The sequence below is a fragment of the Puntigrus tetrazona genome, chromosome 19, assembly GCF_018831695.1.
Source record: "Puntigrus tetrazona isolate hp1 chromosome 19, ASM1883169v1, whole genome shotgun sequence".
Lineage (NCBI taxonomy): Eukaryota > Metazoa > Chordata > Actinopteri > Cypriniformes > Cyprinidae > Puntigrus > Puntigrus tetrazona.
The window spans coordinates 10,958,943-10,975,015 of record NC_056717.1 but is presented as its reverse complement, the minus strand read 5'-3'; the positions used below and the strand labels follow the sequence as shown (position 1 = coordinate 10,975,015).

The 16,073-nt window shown below is 38.2% G+C and overlaps 1 protein-coding gene across 1 annotated transcript in view; it reads left to right on the top strand.

Moving 5' to 3' along the window:
• Positions 1 to 16,073, top strand: part of csmd2 (CUB and Sushi multiple domains 2) — a 241,845-nt gene that overhangs the window by 143,266 nt on the left and 82,506 nt on the right. The window contains 11 exon segments of the mRNA XM_043218014.1: positions 1,134 to 1,328; positions 1,959 to 2,097; positions 3,501 to 3,688; positions 4,864 to 5,052; positions 5,377 to 5,493; positions 6,688 to 6,903; positions 6,987 to 7,175; positions 8,300 to 8,469; positions 8,563 to 8,719; positions 8,883 to 9,074; positions 11,601 to 11,727. Of these exon segments, the coding sequence (XP_043073949.1) occupies positions 1,134 to 1,328; positions 1,959 to 2,097; positions 3,501 to 3,688; positions 4,864 to 5,052; positions 5,377 to 5,493; positions 6,688 to 6,903; positions 6,987 to 7,175; positions 8,300 to 8,469; positions 8,563 to 8,719; positions 8,883 to 9,074; positions 11,601 to 11,727 (1,879 nt within the window).

The following is a 16,073-nucleotide window of genomic DNA, read 5'->3' as shown; positions in this document are numbered from 1 at the left end:
TGTTATATGAGACGGATTAAGAAAGTTTTTTTATTTCCCCTCAGGAGAGAATTGTTTGCGTTTCACGACTCAATATCTTTCGTCCTTCAGTAATCACTATTCACGGGGCATAGCGTATGGCAGCTGAGTTGAAAGATGCTTGAGTATCCATGTGAGGAAGAACAACAAGAACCGCAGATTTAATTGGAATTTATTTCCAAATACATATATAATTAAATAAAGCCGTAGTTAATTGAAGCTGTCGGGAGGTGATCCCACATGGTTTGACTCCCCATGCGGTGTGTTTTTGGGGGATGTGGGAGGGATGCTCCAATCATTCATGTTAATTAAGAAGATGACAAACTCCATGGAAGGGCATGTTGGCACATGATGGTGATGGATTGCACGCGCTATCATTGCAGTTGAGACCCTTTTTAAGACAACATGTTTATCACAAAGAAGGAATTCATGTCCGATGCATGAAGGGAAACGCAGTAAGAGCTCTGAAAATGTTAGTTTTACGTCGAATGTATCTGTGACAGATGAAGCTTTTATCCAAAATGATACATTTTGTCAGTTTTCTTGCGTCCTCCTGGAATCGAACCCTTGACCTTGGCTTTGTTAGCGCTGCGCTGTATCCGGAATGAACAGATTTTCTGGAGAGATTTTGTCTGCTGGTAATACATCTTCTCTGAAGTCCTGTCGATGGGTACTGAGTAGCTCCAAGCTTCCCACTGAAGCAAGAAACTTAGGGAGGCACATAAATCAATATTTTGTTCTAACTAAAATGAATTAGCGTAGTTATACAGCTGAAACGATGAGCCGAAAAGGCTTCAGTTCAGTGGCCATATTGAGAACTCCCTCTTTTAATTTATATGTGGCCTTATAAATGTTGTCCATTCATGCAAACTGTTTTGTTTTTTGGTTTTTTGCATCTTTGGGTTTGTTTTTTTTTCAAAAATGTGGACTGGCACTGGACTATAAAAATAATAATAATAATAAATAAATTACTAAATATATATGATTTAATATGGTAAATAAAGTGCCGTTTTTGCTGTGTCTAGTTTTTTGGCCTTTTTACGTTGAAGGTATCTTGCAGTTCTCTTCCATATTTCATATTCTTGCCTCATTGTTTGTTTGATTTTTTTCTGCAGCTTTCCGGCACAACGAGTGTCCTGACCCTGGTGTTCCAGTAAACGGAAAGCGTTTTGGTGAGAGTCTACAGCTTGGCAGCTCCATCTCTTTCCTGTGTGAGGAGGGGTTTATGAAGACCCATGGATCTCAGACCATCTCCTGCATTCTCAAAGATGGAAATGTTGTGTGGGACAATGCTGTGCCGCGCTGTGAAGGTCTGTCCTATTTTGAATGCGTATTTTATAATTCACAAGTCGGCTTGTAATAAAAATAAAATTATATACTCTGACTCTGTTTGCACTTTACTGAACTTTTAGAAGTTTGTTCAATTTGGTTTTTCATTAAGTACGTTTGGAGAGAGAGAGCGAAATGTTGGTGCTACTGAAATGTCAGTGGAACAAAAAGTCATAATCTTTACTTTCAGAATGTGCTCCAGAAGTATTAACTGCCTGAATTCTTCCAAATGAAAAAAAAAAACACATTTTTTTAAAATAAAATGCATTGCTGTGTACTACAAATCATTGTATGCCATTTATTGAGTAATCGCTTTTATAGATGCCCTTCAGTACACAGTTAAAGATGAGATCATCCCCCTTAGCCATTGAACACATTCTGTTTTTAGATTTTGCATTTTAGGAAAAACACTTAAGAATTAGGGAGAGGAGATGGAATTGAATATCTTGACGTGTAACTGTTTAAGTTCTGTCTTGATCAAATATTTGTATGTTATGCTTAATTAATTAAAAAAAAAAACTTTAATATTCAGCATGTGAATATCACAAAAAATAGCCTTGACCTTAAAATTTGGTAACAAAATAATCTTGTCATCATCTTCTGTCATTTAGCTCCATGTGGTGGAAACTTGAAGGCTTCTAGTGGCATCATTCTGTCCCCAGGCTGGCCTGAGCTTTATAAAGAGGCTCTCAATTGTGAGTGGATCATCGAGGCTCCACCAGGATATCCCATTAAGATCATCTTTGACAAGTACGTACAAGACTTCGCTTTGTCTTTTCTGAACTGTCATGTTGTTCTTAATAAGCCTCCTGGTTTAATTTTCTCCTCCTATCTTTCATTCTATTGGTTATCATCATTTCATAAATAGGTCACTATAGCGCACTGCAGATGTTCACTACATACTTGAAATAAGAGTATCTGGCTCTTTCTCCGTGGTATCACAATGATTTATTCTAAATCAATATATCTTAATTCTGCTCATATACAATTCCTTTATCTACAGTCATTTGATTGCTAAACATTTAAAAATCTCAACAAAAGTTTTTTATTTAGCAGATGATTGTATCTGTACAATCTTCAAGAAACAGAAAATAAATATATATATATATATATATATATATATATATATATATATATATATATATATTGTATGGCGGATGAGCCAATGACAGACACGGTGGGTGTGTTTTTATTAACAGAAATATACAAAATAAAGTGTCCAGGGGGAAAAGTATTCAAATAAACGGGGGAACTGGTGTCCTCGTCGTGCTGCAGGGGAAGTGCAGGTCGGGTAGTGCTCCAGGGGGAAGGGTCCAGGTAAGGGGCGGAGTCCGGCGGCCACACGCGCTCCTCTCTCTGGTCCGGCAGCTTCTCCTCCGCTTCTTCTGGTCATGCACGAGGGAAGAGACCGGTCTCTCGAGGAGAGGCGCGCTCGGTATTTAATGGCGGCGGTGAAGAGGCTCAATACACTTCAGGTGTGCCTCGTCAGACGCCGCCAGACCTGTCCAATACCACGCCCCTCCTCTCAGTCACGCCCAGTCCCGTTGGGAGCCTGGTGAAGGGCGGCGAATAAAGGACGGGGTGATATTATATGTTAACATTATTGTTATACTTGCTATGTGTAGTGCAGGGCTAACCAAAACGTTTCAATTGCTTCTGTTATCTACGTATTAATCAGATAGGGGTGTCCATATACAATTTATGAGATGGCATGAGACAGACTGATCTCGTCCAGTTATTCTCCTGATACATAATTGTTGTTTGTCACAGAGCTCTTCTTCCGCTGGTTCCTGAGGTTTCTTCATTTTCTGTATGTGTACATGTTTAGTATGAATGTTTGAACTGATCTACCATCAGTTCTTGTTGTGAAATAGTTTTGAAGGTGAGGCTGGAGGGACAGCTGATGTTTTCCGTCTGACTGTGAGTACAGAAAGCAGCGGGGCTTTAGTGGGCCGATGCTGCAGGAGCTCAAACAACACACATTGCTTTGGAGTGAGCTGAGTTTTCAGTTTGAATGATGTAGCATCTCTCTCCTAGCTGTAAATATGTGGTATCCTGCAGGAACACAAGCGAACAGGACTGTGATGAATCCATGTAGCATCACTTTGTGGTGAAGCTGCCATGCTGATGCATAGCACTGTTCTAATCCACAGATTCCGAACAGAGGTTAACTACGATGTTCTTGAGGTACGGGATGGACGCTATCCTTCTTCCCCTCTGATTGGCAGTTACCAGGGCACACAGGTCCCGCAGTTCCTCATCAGCACCTCCAACTTCCTGTACCTGCTCTTCACCACCGACAAGAGTCACTCTGACATTGGCTTCCGCATCCGATATGAGAGTATGATGATCTACTATTGCATTTATTACTATTTTGATCTGAAATTTATAATATATGTATGTTCTAAGAATGTTTACCACAGACCTATAAATACTTGTTCAGAATGCACATGGTAAAGTATCACAAAACTGTTAATTGCATCGTTCAAGTAAAAATAAAATAAAAGATAAATCTAATTCATATTCAAAGTATCCTACAATGCTCAGAATTTAGTCAAAGCGTGTTAGTTAGATAAAGCTTGATATTATCTTTTCTCCAATGCATTTCGTGGCTGCAATTACAAGAATCCGATCGAACAGATACCTGTGAATACTAGCACCTCTGACGGCATCACTATAAATAATAGTCACATGCTCTTTAATATTCAGTGATTATAATCAGGTCCTGTAATTATGATATAATAGGATGGTGATTATGTTGTGAGATGATTTCAGCCATGCGTAAACACATGACACAAGCAACTGTACACGCATCCATACACACAAGACTGTGATATTAACAGTTTTGGGAACTGAAAGAATGTCTTTTACGCTGTTTGTAACCTTTTCTTGTTCTTTTTCTATAAATCTCACTTCATCTTAAATTATTGAGTACATCAACTCAAACAGAAAATGCTGTCGAAGACGTGGTATTACTTTACCTACAAGAATGATACAACTTATGAATGATCCGAATAGGCAGAACATTCAAACTTCATTTTAGTGGCACGAGAAGCAGCGATATTAAAAGTCTGATCAATATATTGCTGATAGTCATTTAAAGTTATGGTTAATTACTAATAAAACAACCTTATTAAAATGATGTTTTGTTAGAATAAATTAAAAATAAAACACCAGAAATTTTAGATGGATTAATAGGAATATAATGTACATGAAAAATGGATTATGAGATTTGCCAGATGACATTTAACAGTGTTATTAAATTAGTAATGTTTTTTTAAAAAAATAAGTGAGCATTAGATGACACCATAGAAATCTAAACATAAAAATGGGGGGAAATATATGTAAATGTCCATTGTGTGTATGTATAGAATTATAACACTTTATATTGTACTAGTAGTTTTAGAAGTATATAAATTGCCCCGATACCAAGTTTCTAATGCATTTAGAATAAACGTCTGGCCTGAAAATCATTGGTTGTTTTCCCACAATAATTTTGTAAATTTTCTCTCCAAGCCTTGCAGCTCCAGTCGGATCATTGCGTTGATCCTGGAATCCCAGTCAATGGTCAGCGGCACGGCAATGATTTCTATGTGGGGGCTCTGGTGACGTTCAGTTGCGAAGCAGGATACACCCTCAGTGACCACGAGCCCCTCGAGTGTGAGCCTAACTTCCAGTGGAGTCGCCCTCTGCCCAGCTGTGATGGTACGGTCCATTCTTTACCTACTAAAATGGTCACAGCCAGAGAAAAGGACACATTAGAGATAGGTCATTTATTCAAGCGACGTAATCGCTCCCAGACTGGAAGGGCCTTTACGGTTTGAAGCTACCCTTTCCGCTCCCTTCTCCTATTCCATGAGGCTTTGAATATTTAAGGCCATTATTGATTTTTCCCCTTGGGTAATGATAGGAATAATTTGCCTCCATATGTTGATGTCCTTCAAAAGGGCACTTCCTGTAAAGTTTGTTTCAGTAGGATTGCTCTCAGTGTTTTGACAAATAGCCTTTATCTTTTTCTCTTTTCCCTAGCGCTTTGTGGCGGGTTTATACAGGGCAACAGCGGCACTATTCTGTCTCCTGGGTTTCCTGACTTCTACCCCCATAACCTCAACTGTACGTGGATGATTGAGACTTCACATGGTAAAGGTGAGGCTGCTTTTTGAAGTCGGTTCAGCTGTAAGCCCGTACAACAGTTAAAAGGAATTTCGCACCATTTGCAAAAACTTTGCAAAAATGGTTCAGTTCAATTATGTTCTTCTATCGCACGAATTGTACCAAATGTGGTTGAGGTCAGGACTACATTCAAATTATGATGGACCGTCAAACTTAAATGTAAAAGTCTTCTTCTCATTCTAGTTTGACCTATACACTGTGGAACATTCGCATGCTCTTGTGGTCTTGACAAATGCAGCAATTTACTGTTGTTTAACATTTCATGCATCATAATCACTTCGACAGGAACGTTAGCATGTTCCAGATATTTCTGTAAGTCTTTAACTGACACTCTAGGATTCTTCTTGCAAGACGCCCACTCCTAGGAAGAGAAGCCGAGCTCGTCTTGCCATCGACTGATAAACATCAAGGCTTTCAGAGATGCTTTTCGAACCCTTTTTTGCTTTATTCAAGTCAACAATCCTTAATCTTTGGCGTTCGGAGACCTCTGTTGTACGCAGTGCAGTTCACATGAGGCAACTCTTCTTTTGAATAGAAAACTCCAAAATTGAGCAATTCTTTTTTTTATAGAACAGAACAGCTTTGACTAAAATCTTCAATCTCACCTCATTGATTGAACACAGCTGATGCTAACTTTTGGAGAAATCATTAGCCTAGGGACTCACATACTTTTTCCACTTTGCACAAAGTGTTTACATGGTGCGTCATTGTTTGTAGCTTTTTGACGAAATATTACGAGCGGGGACAGCTTTTTGGGGATACATGTTAAAATGTAGTATTTTTTGGATGCTTTAATGAATTTTGTCCCTGAAATCATCCCTCTTGCTGGGATCAAAATAATCTTTTTTGGGGGGGTCAAAAGTATCCAAATCTTACTAAAACATTTTGAAAAACACAAACTGAGGATTTAATCCAGATCAAAACCAAGACTGGATTTTGTGATCTAATCCGAATTTAGAATCCTTTTTTCATTTTGAACAACACATTTTCGAGATCCAATCCAGCAGCCAAAATCCGATCAGATTGCTGTTGAACAACTGATCACAGAAATCCTGGTAAATCTGACAGTTTGATGTTTTCCTGCGGTTTTATGTGATTGAAAGCTTTGTGAACTCTTAAACAGTTGATCTATATCCAGTGTTTTTCTCCACCTTTCCATCTCCGCAGGTGTTCAGTTTACCTTTCACACTTTTCACTTGGAGAGTCCACATGACCACCTTTTAGTCACAGAAAATGGTAGTTTCTCTCAACCCCTGTGGAGATTGACCGGGTCTACACTTCCGCCCCCTCTCAGCGCTGGACTTTTTGGCAACTACACTGCTCAGATCCGTTTCCTTTCTGACTTTTCTGTGTCCTATGAGGGTTTTAACATCACTTTCTCAGGTAGAGCCCTTTGCACAGCAGCTTAAACTACATGACATTTATAACGGAAGAAGCTACAAAATATCAATCTTTCTTTCCTTCAGAATATGATCTGGAGCCATGCGAAGATCCCGGCGTCCCCCCTTTCAGCACTCGTAAGGGGCTGCAGTTCGGGGTGGGGGACGCGCTAATCTTTTCCTGTTTCCCGGGGTACCGTCTTGAGGGGCCTGCGAGGGTGGTGTGTCTAGGGGGGCGTCGGCGGGTTTGGAGTTCCCCTCTGCCAAGGTGTGTTGGTAGGTGGTCACATGCTTTTCATTTTGCTTTGTTCGCAAATTATACCACATATTTCCCCTCATGTGCCAGACATGTGCACACACACACACACACACACACACACACACACATGCTGAAACTTCATATCTCAAAGATTAATTCGGCACAGTTTTGCTCAAAACCAGACAGGAAGAAAAAGGTTATGACTCACCATCAGAAAATAAAACCACAGCACTAGACCTAAATTTAGTCTAATGCTTAATCAGCATTAATGTAATGGTAGATATCAGCATATAAGTATCTCGGAGACCAGGCTTCTTCAATTTAATTCGTGCTGAAATGGCTTAGATGCTAAATTTAGAATGTAATTTGTTAACATTATGATTTTGACGTTCCAGTTGAAGCAAGTAATTAGGTATTATGCATTTCAGCAGCAATATCTGACATATCCTTGCTTCATATTTACCACTCTTATGAAACTAGGTCAGCTCATATGTAAACATATGTTTATAATTATTCATAAACACCCTTGTATTTAAAGTTATTTAAATAAATAGCATATGCTTTAATTCACTTAAAGTCTTTTGGGTATGGTAGTTATTTATTCCAAAAACGTCTATAAAACACTCGTATTTTCGTATTAATTCTCTTTAAGAAACAAAATGTTACAAGGTACGCATGATATATCAGTAATTGGCTGATATCGGAGATTTAGTTTTTATTTATCAGGGCATTTAATAATGCTTGCTCATTAACCTTTTATATTTAGATTGCCTTTATTTTTAAAAGTTAATCTTTAAATATGCCAAATTAATACAGCAGTTAATTATATTTAGAAATTCTCAAACATTATATTTGTGATGCCTAAATTCACTTGTAGCATTTAAAACAATTGATGTATCAGCTCTAATCCATAATAATTATAGTCCATAATAGTTACTTGCGGGTATAAGGCGTAGATTCAAATTTAATTTGTGTGATTCAGTATCCGAGCAAAATCTAGCAGATAAATTGCCTTGCACTCATTCACAAACACACACAATCCCCCCTGACTGCCAGCATGAGTGTATGTGTGCTTGTGTTTATACTGAGATCATGGGTCTTTTGTCAGAGGTCATTTGACTTCTTGCTTCCCTTGCTGCAGCTGAATGCGGATCATCTGTAACCGGGAAACAAGGAGTTTTACTCTCTCCCAACTACCCCGGTTACTACGGTAACAACCATGAGTGTATCTACTCCATCCAAACCCAAACCGGTAAAGGGATCCAGCTCAGAGCGCGGGATTTCCGCCTGGAGGAGGACGACTTGCTTAAGGTCTCTGTGACTTAGTGTGTATTCATGCTTGTGTGTCACGTTGTTTTGTAAATGATATGATGACTGTATGTGACTGTTTTGTGTGGGTTTCAGGTGTATGATGGCGGCAGTAACGGTGCGAGACTGCTGGGCCTCTTCACAGGAACAGAGATGATGGATGTCACTCTAAACAGCACCTCCAGCACCATGTGGCTGGAGTTCATTAGCAACAGTGATAATACCAGCAAAGGTTTCGAGCTGCACTTCACCAGTAAGTAGCACACTGACACCTTGCAGCCATTACCAGCAGTGTGTGCTTGTGTGTGTGTGTGTAGATAAATAGATGGATACCTATCTACTAAGCACAGGGCAGATTTTGAAGGACACACTCTTTATTTTTCTCTCTCTCTCTCTCTCTTCTTGTCTTATTGCAGGTTTCGAGTTGGTGAAGTGCGAGGACCCAGGTGTGCCTCAGTTTGGTTTTAAACGGGAGGACAAAGGTCACTTCGCAGGCAGCACAGTGTCATATAGCTGTGATCCTGGCTACACTTTAAAGGGCCCAGAGGTTTTGACGTGTCTCAGAGGGGAGAGGAGAGCATGGGACAGCCCACTTCCACTGTGTGTTGGTAAGACATTACTAAATACTCAGCCACATTAACACTTTAGGGACAACATTTTCGAACTTTGTTACAATAAGTTAAATACCGTGATATATTCAGTACCTCTGGGAAAGTCTTGAACAACATTAAGCACTTTTTTATGTTTTTTTTTTTAAAGTAAAGATAAATATAGCAAGGCTAGAATGTGACAGTGAGTTATTTTTATGTGAATAAAAACTTAAAATGTACATTTATTTATTTCTTTATGTAATGGATCGCTATAAACACATGTAATGTCTGTTTCATTCATACTGGAAGCCGGAGGGTGCCAGAAATCATATAATTTATGGCACTCTAGAAAATCCTAATTATTGTATTTTATCACAAACTTTAAATCTGCCACATGGTCTTGTACTATACAATCTAATGTGCTTCATGAATATAAACCCTTCAAGTCAGAGAGAGTTTTATTATTTGGAGTGCTTATGATTTATTTTTTTTTTGTTCATTTGTCATCATCTTCCACCCACCCTAATTGCTCAGCCCGGGTTCTCCTCAATGTGAGTGTATCACAGACCCCTTTTCTGCAATGCTGTTGAATTTTGAATTATGGTGCTTCCCCACCTGAGCCTATGGAGACCTTTAGGCAAAATTGAAATGCCCATATAGTGAGGAGAAATGGAACTGTAAAGGCATGAGCAAATATTTTTCATCCGCCACAACAGGAAACTAACTAGTACTGTAGACAACAGAGGGTGGACAGTGAGAAATGAGAAGTTGGTGAGAATAAACGAAAAGAGGGAGGGGAGGAGAGAGCAAGAGAGAATGAGAGAGCAAGAAATGTAGTTTTATGACTTACGAAGCAGGTCATCTCAGGAGTTGAAGAAGATGGGTTTGTTTTATTGTGATTTATGGCTCTGCTGTCCACTATGGGAACATTCGTCAGAACGAAATTCATATGAGATGGAAAAAAATCGCAGAAAAAAGAGTGAGAAAGACAGATGAAAATGAAAAAGAAAAAAAAAATAGCTTGCCATATATAAATCCCAACATTTGAAGATAGATGGATTCATTCATTCTCAACAATTCCTTTTTTCCTCTGTGTACTATCAAGAAAAGATCAAAAGTTTGTCTCCATGTCTATGATTATACCTTTCAGCACGTGTGACAATGGCTTAAGAGGCTAAAGTGTGCATTTGAACACACTGCGCTTGCATGCTGTGACATGTATGTCTCACGTGACTACAAATGCTGGCCACTGTGTAATTTGTGTCATTGCTTGTCCGAGATTGAAGGAGAGATGTGTGGAGGGAAAGTGTCTGGAACAAATGTGTGAAGTGCCCCTCCGCTCACTTGATTGAAAAAAAGTTGTACTTTATAGCTATACTTCAGCACTGTTTGGGGGGATGTAGCACTAGATTACTCGCGATCGATACTTAACATACATGAAACATTTTCTATAGAGAGAGAACGTTTATTTCTTACTGTTTAACAGTACATTTTAGATATATAGACTCAAACTAAAATACAATAATAAAATAAAAAATAAATAATAATAAATTAAACCGCTTTCTGTATGCAAACTCATTCAATTCCAGTCTATGTCTAGAGGGTGTATATGTGTATATATACGGTACAAGTTATGTTGTGTAAGGGCACATGCAGTTGACCTCTGGGATGACGATGACAATGACAGGGGTTGGATATCACACTTCCTGATGCGTGAAACTGGAACTGTCACACGCTCTGTCCTCAACCTCCTGACAAACAAGTGATTTGCACCCCCGCTGCCCAACACCAGCAGCACCACCATTGCCCCAGTGTAAGATGGATAGTCATGTCTGGGGCAGGACATATTACCAACACTATCAGTGATATTAGCCAAAGGAAATATGCCCTCCCCAGGGAAGGCTTAATCCTGGAGGTGATATACGGCCATATTATTCTGTTCATCACTCATAAAGCTCTGCTCAGTGCTGAATGTATTCTTTTAAAGTGGAAAGTTATACGTGCCCCTGCCACCTGATGATGCATCACCGCACAGCACACGGTGTACCATCCTTGCTTTAAGGAGTTAGATGCCAGTGCAGGATCCCTTATGGAAACGGACCTATCGCTTAAAGTCTTTTTTTTTGTTTGTTTGTTTTTTTTACATCCAATGTTTTCGTTATTGACATTCATTTATATATGTACTCCTCAATAAAAATGTTATTTCAAAATCTAATTCAAACCAAATAGTCTTACATATATATATATGTGTATATATATATATATATATATATATATATATATATATATATATATATATATATATATATATATATATGTATTAAAATCGATATATCAATCTGAATGTATTGCGGTACAGTATGTATTCATATACAATGCAATATATATATTAATGTATAATAGAATCACTGTTCTCTGACATTTGGGCCCAACCGGTGTTTGTTTGTTTTTTGCTGTTGTTTTTATAAGATGTACTGTTTGTGCTGCTGAGTTGCGAGCTGTCATTGAAGGATTGCGCCTTTGTTTATCTCTTTCTTCACCCAGCCGAGTGTGGAGGAACGATTAAAGATGAGCCCGTGGGCCGGATTCTGTCTCCTGGTTACCCAGCGCCTTATGAGCACAACTTGCACTGTGTCTGGACCATTGAGGCGGCACTTGGAAGCACCATCGGGTGAGTATCTACTCTTGCATTACCCCCCTCCTCACCATCTGTCTCCTCATCTCTCAGTTTTGCTTTTGATATCTTCATCTAACCTCTAAATGTAACTTCCATCCGATATTTTCGACCCTGCTGTCGATTCTAAGCTCTAGGAATGTCCTAATTGAGTCATCTTATTAAATAAATAATCTCCTTTATATACAGTTCCATAGTGGGGGTGTAACATGTTACATATACACATACACACATCTACGGAGCTGAATGGAGACATTGCATAGACGTCTGTTGTTTTTATATAGAGCTAGTTCGTACTATAGCCCTAACTCACCAAGCTTTCTGCCGAATTTACAATTTACAAAAAAAAATATTTTACCTTATACTTCTGGTTACACATGTATGCTCAAAATATGATTTATAATATAATATACAGTGTGTGTGTGCCATGTATGTGTATAGGTATATGTATATATATATCCCGCATTTAATTTAATCATAGTCATAACTAAATGCTATCGATTAGTCCATTATCTCGGAAGAGTAGCTGCCATTTTGTTTTGTTCACATGTTCACATTTAGATATTTCTACAAAGCTGGCATTAATTCAGCTTAAGGTGGCGCAATGGCTTTATTAACATTCTATCAAGCCATTCTAATTTACTCTTATTTATTCATTTATTCTTATTACTCTTATTGTTCAGGGTTGTGGTCATATGAGGTCCTCGGTAGAGAGTTTTCAAATTGGAAAACAACAGAAGCGATTTCTGGTGCTGAATAAAAATAAAATCTTAATTTACTTCCCTTCACAATTGCCATTTTACATTTTGCATTTCTGATTTTTTAACCCCTCAGAATTGCTACAGTAGTTACAAAGTCAAAATTAAGCCATAAACTGACAATAGTGCGAAACTATCAGAATTGTGGGCTAACAGAATTATATATATATATATATATATATATATATATATATATATATATATATATATATATATATACTAACTTTTTTTACTTTATTTGTTTATAAATCACAATACTGAAAAAACAAGTCAGATTTGCGGGATATAAAGTCACATTTCCAAGAACAAAAGTCGCAATTATGAGGAAAAAAAGTTGCCTTTATTTTTTTAGTTTTGTTTATTTTGGTTAATTGGCAGAAACAAGCCTCCACAGAAAACACACCCATTTGATGAAATGCCTTGATACGTCCATCCTTTTTACCCTTTGTCCCGCCACTCTTGCCATGCTCCGTCTAATTGGTTTGATGGTGTATTTGTCAGCTCTCGCCTTAGCCGCAAGCGTGGATTGGCTGGCAGGCCGAGCTCTATCTCCATGCATGCCAGTATTGTTCATCGTGCTGTCACAGTCAGCAGGACTCAGAGAAGCTAGGAGGACATTAGCACTTTGGCAGTCCTACAGGCTGACCTCTTCCCTTCCCCAGCAAATCGCTCCCTTTCGCACTAATGAATGAACATGCCCCCTTGTTAATTGCCACTCGTTTCGCCAGCGTAATTTTGCATGAAATCTCGCAGCCGAGCTCTGCCTAATTTGTCCGGGGCTTTAATTGTGCTGTTTATCAGATACTTTCCCCGCCCTTCATCTAGACACGTTAAGAGCTCCCAGACTTGCTGTGTTAAAAGTGGTTCGAAATTGACATTTGATTTGGTGTTGCTGCGTCAAAGGCTGCGTAAGGTGCCTTGAAGATGTGAAGAACTCAATCAAATTTCCCTTTTATCCTGTGTTCTTTGTGTCCATAAATAGTTGGAAATGAGCAGTGAGGTGAGGGTAATTATATCATAAGGGTTATTGAGCATCTAACGTTGGTACACCCCTCCAGATACTCACGCCAGACGAGCAGGCCACATGTAATAATTGAGGTCACCTGTCCTTTTTTGTATAACCGTGTAATTTAATACATTCTGATACTTAGATGTTGTCTGCTTAAAGCTTGTACTTAGTCAGTGTCATGTAATCACTGATGCAATCATGACCATAAAAGGCCATGTGATTACAGTGTACTTAAGCACATTGTGAAGCGGAGTGCCTGAAACCCCTCTTAACCCTCAAACCGCTGCAATGAATGGCCTCTCATGGGTGGGTTTTTATATACGAAATGTTCATTGAAATACATTTAATGTGGTTTGAAAGTTTGGGTCAGTAAGATTTTTATTTTATTTTATTTTGTTTTAATTAATTTAATTTAATTTAATTTAATTTAATTTAATTTAATTTAATTTAATTTAATTTAATTTAATTTAATTTAATTTTAAATGCCCTATCCTAACCAAGGCTAATTTAATTTAATTTAATTTAATTTAATTTAATTTAATTTAATTTAATTTAATTTAATACAATTTAATACAATTTAATACAATTTAATTTTAAATGCCCTATCCTAACCAAGGCTGCGTTTATTTAAAAATAATAGTGTGTTTGTTTATTGAATATTACAATGTAATATAATAGTTATATAGTTCATAAAATAATAGTTCATAGTTAAATACATTTATGAAATAAATATATACGTACATGAAAATACATTTAAAATAATTTTAAAAGCAAATAAAACACCATTCCATGCACAGGCAGGTTTGCCTTTTGTAGTATGACATGAAGATATCACAAGTGTTTACCACTGAAATCTGTAAACACTAAAGGTAAACATAGCTGTGCAGGGGAGGGCTTAAGTGTGTGTGACTTATTAAAAATGTTAGTTGGAAATCATGTTTCAATACTGCAGCTGGTAAGCAGCAGAAAACAGTACACCTTCCTCTCCCCTTCTGATAAAACATACAGTAGTACTCGTATAATTTATTTTAAAAGCCTCTTGGCAAAAGTAAACAGCTGTTACAGTGTTCATTTGCTGTTTATTTATGCATCTTTAGTACATGTGTCTTCATATGACCATATATGAATACTTCAGGTCATGCAGTATAATAAAGTATTAGAATGTGTGTGTTTACCATCTTCCTGTACTGTATGTGTATGTATTAGATCCCCTTCCACAGGCACACGATAATTAATAGCTTGGGTCTTTTCCAGTCTCAGACCTAGTTCCCCACTGTAAGGTATGCACATACATTTCTTTGATCTCATCTCGAGCAATCAATTATTCAAGATCATTTGCAATGCATTAGGATTGGGATGATGTCTTGCAATAATACTAGAACTTGGTTAAGGCAGTATTCAGAATATGCTCTCCAAAAAGATGAGCTGCAATTAAAGGGGTAAAAAATAATATTACTTTGTGTATCTGGTATAATGCAATGTGTTTATGCAGTTTAAGGTTCAACACATTAAAACACATTATTTTCCACATACTGCCCCTTTAAGCCCTGCCTTCTGAAACGGGTCGAATTGCAGAAAGCTCATCTAAAAAGCAAGGTGTGCTCTGATTGGCTAGCTATCCAGTGTGTTGAGATTGGCCAAATACCTCAAAGCGTGTGACGGAAATGTTACGACCCTCACGATACAACGGAGTCATGTTGTGACTGTGACACAAAAACAATAAAAGCCATTTCAAATGAGGCATCCAGTGGGGATATAATTACTAATTGTCATGACTAATACTGTCTTTTCCCATGTCGCATTGCATTGCACCTCGTAAACAAAACTGCTCAAAACGAACTTTTGAATAGTTAGTAGTAGTTTTTTTAAAAAAAGAAAATGTAACACAAAAGTTGGGAGTCAGAAGCACCAGACTGTCCTTGCGGAGATAGAATTGCCTCACTTTATAATCTCTGTGCTGCTCTCCAGGTTCAGGAATCAGTTCTCCGTAAATGCGCCGTACACAAACTTCGGGTTGAACTGTTCTGAAACAGTTTTTAAGGAGCACAAACAAAGTAGTTTCACTTTCACAAAAACGAAACAGCGTCTCCAGAACAACACCACAGCATGGACAAGTCATAACTTTTATAAAGAATATCTCTTTGGTTTTGAGACTTGAGTCTTTGCAACTTTAGGGATCTTATCTACGCAACAGCTTGTGACACTACAAAGAGAAAGGAAAACTTGAAAACGCATCATATGTCCCCTTTAAGCGCCATCTGTAACACACTTTGGAGCGTTATATTTTTCAGCTTGATTAATTTTTTTATTTATCACAGTGTAAGCACTACAGTATATGAAGGGTGATACATTTGTACTGTCACAGGGTGTATCCTGTGATACCGGCCTGCCCCAGCTGTCCTGTCCCAGTGGACTTCTTTTTCCGCAGGGGCTGATGGCAGTGTCTGAGCGTGGAGACATAAAAGGATGTGTAAGGGTGGACTGGGATGATAGTATGATGTGTCAGGATGCTGAGGGGGTTTCGTGAGGCAGGGGGTGCGGGCGATATTTCATCGCTCTTTCATCAGAGACACTTC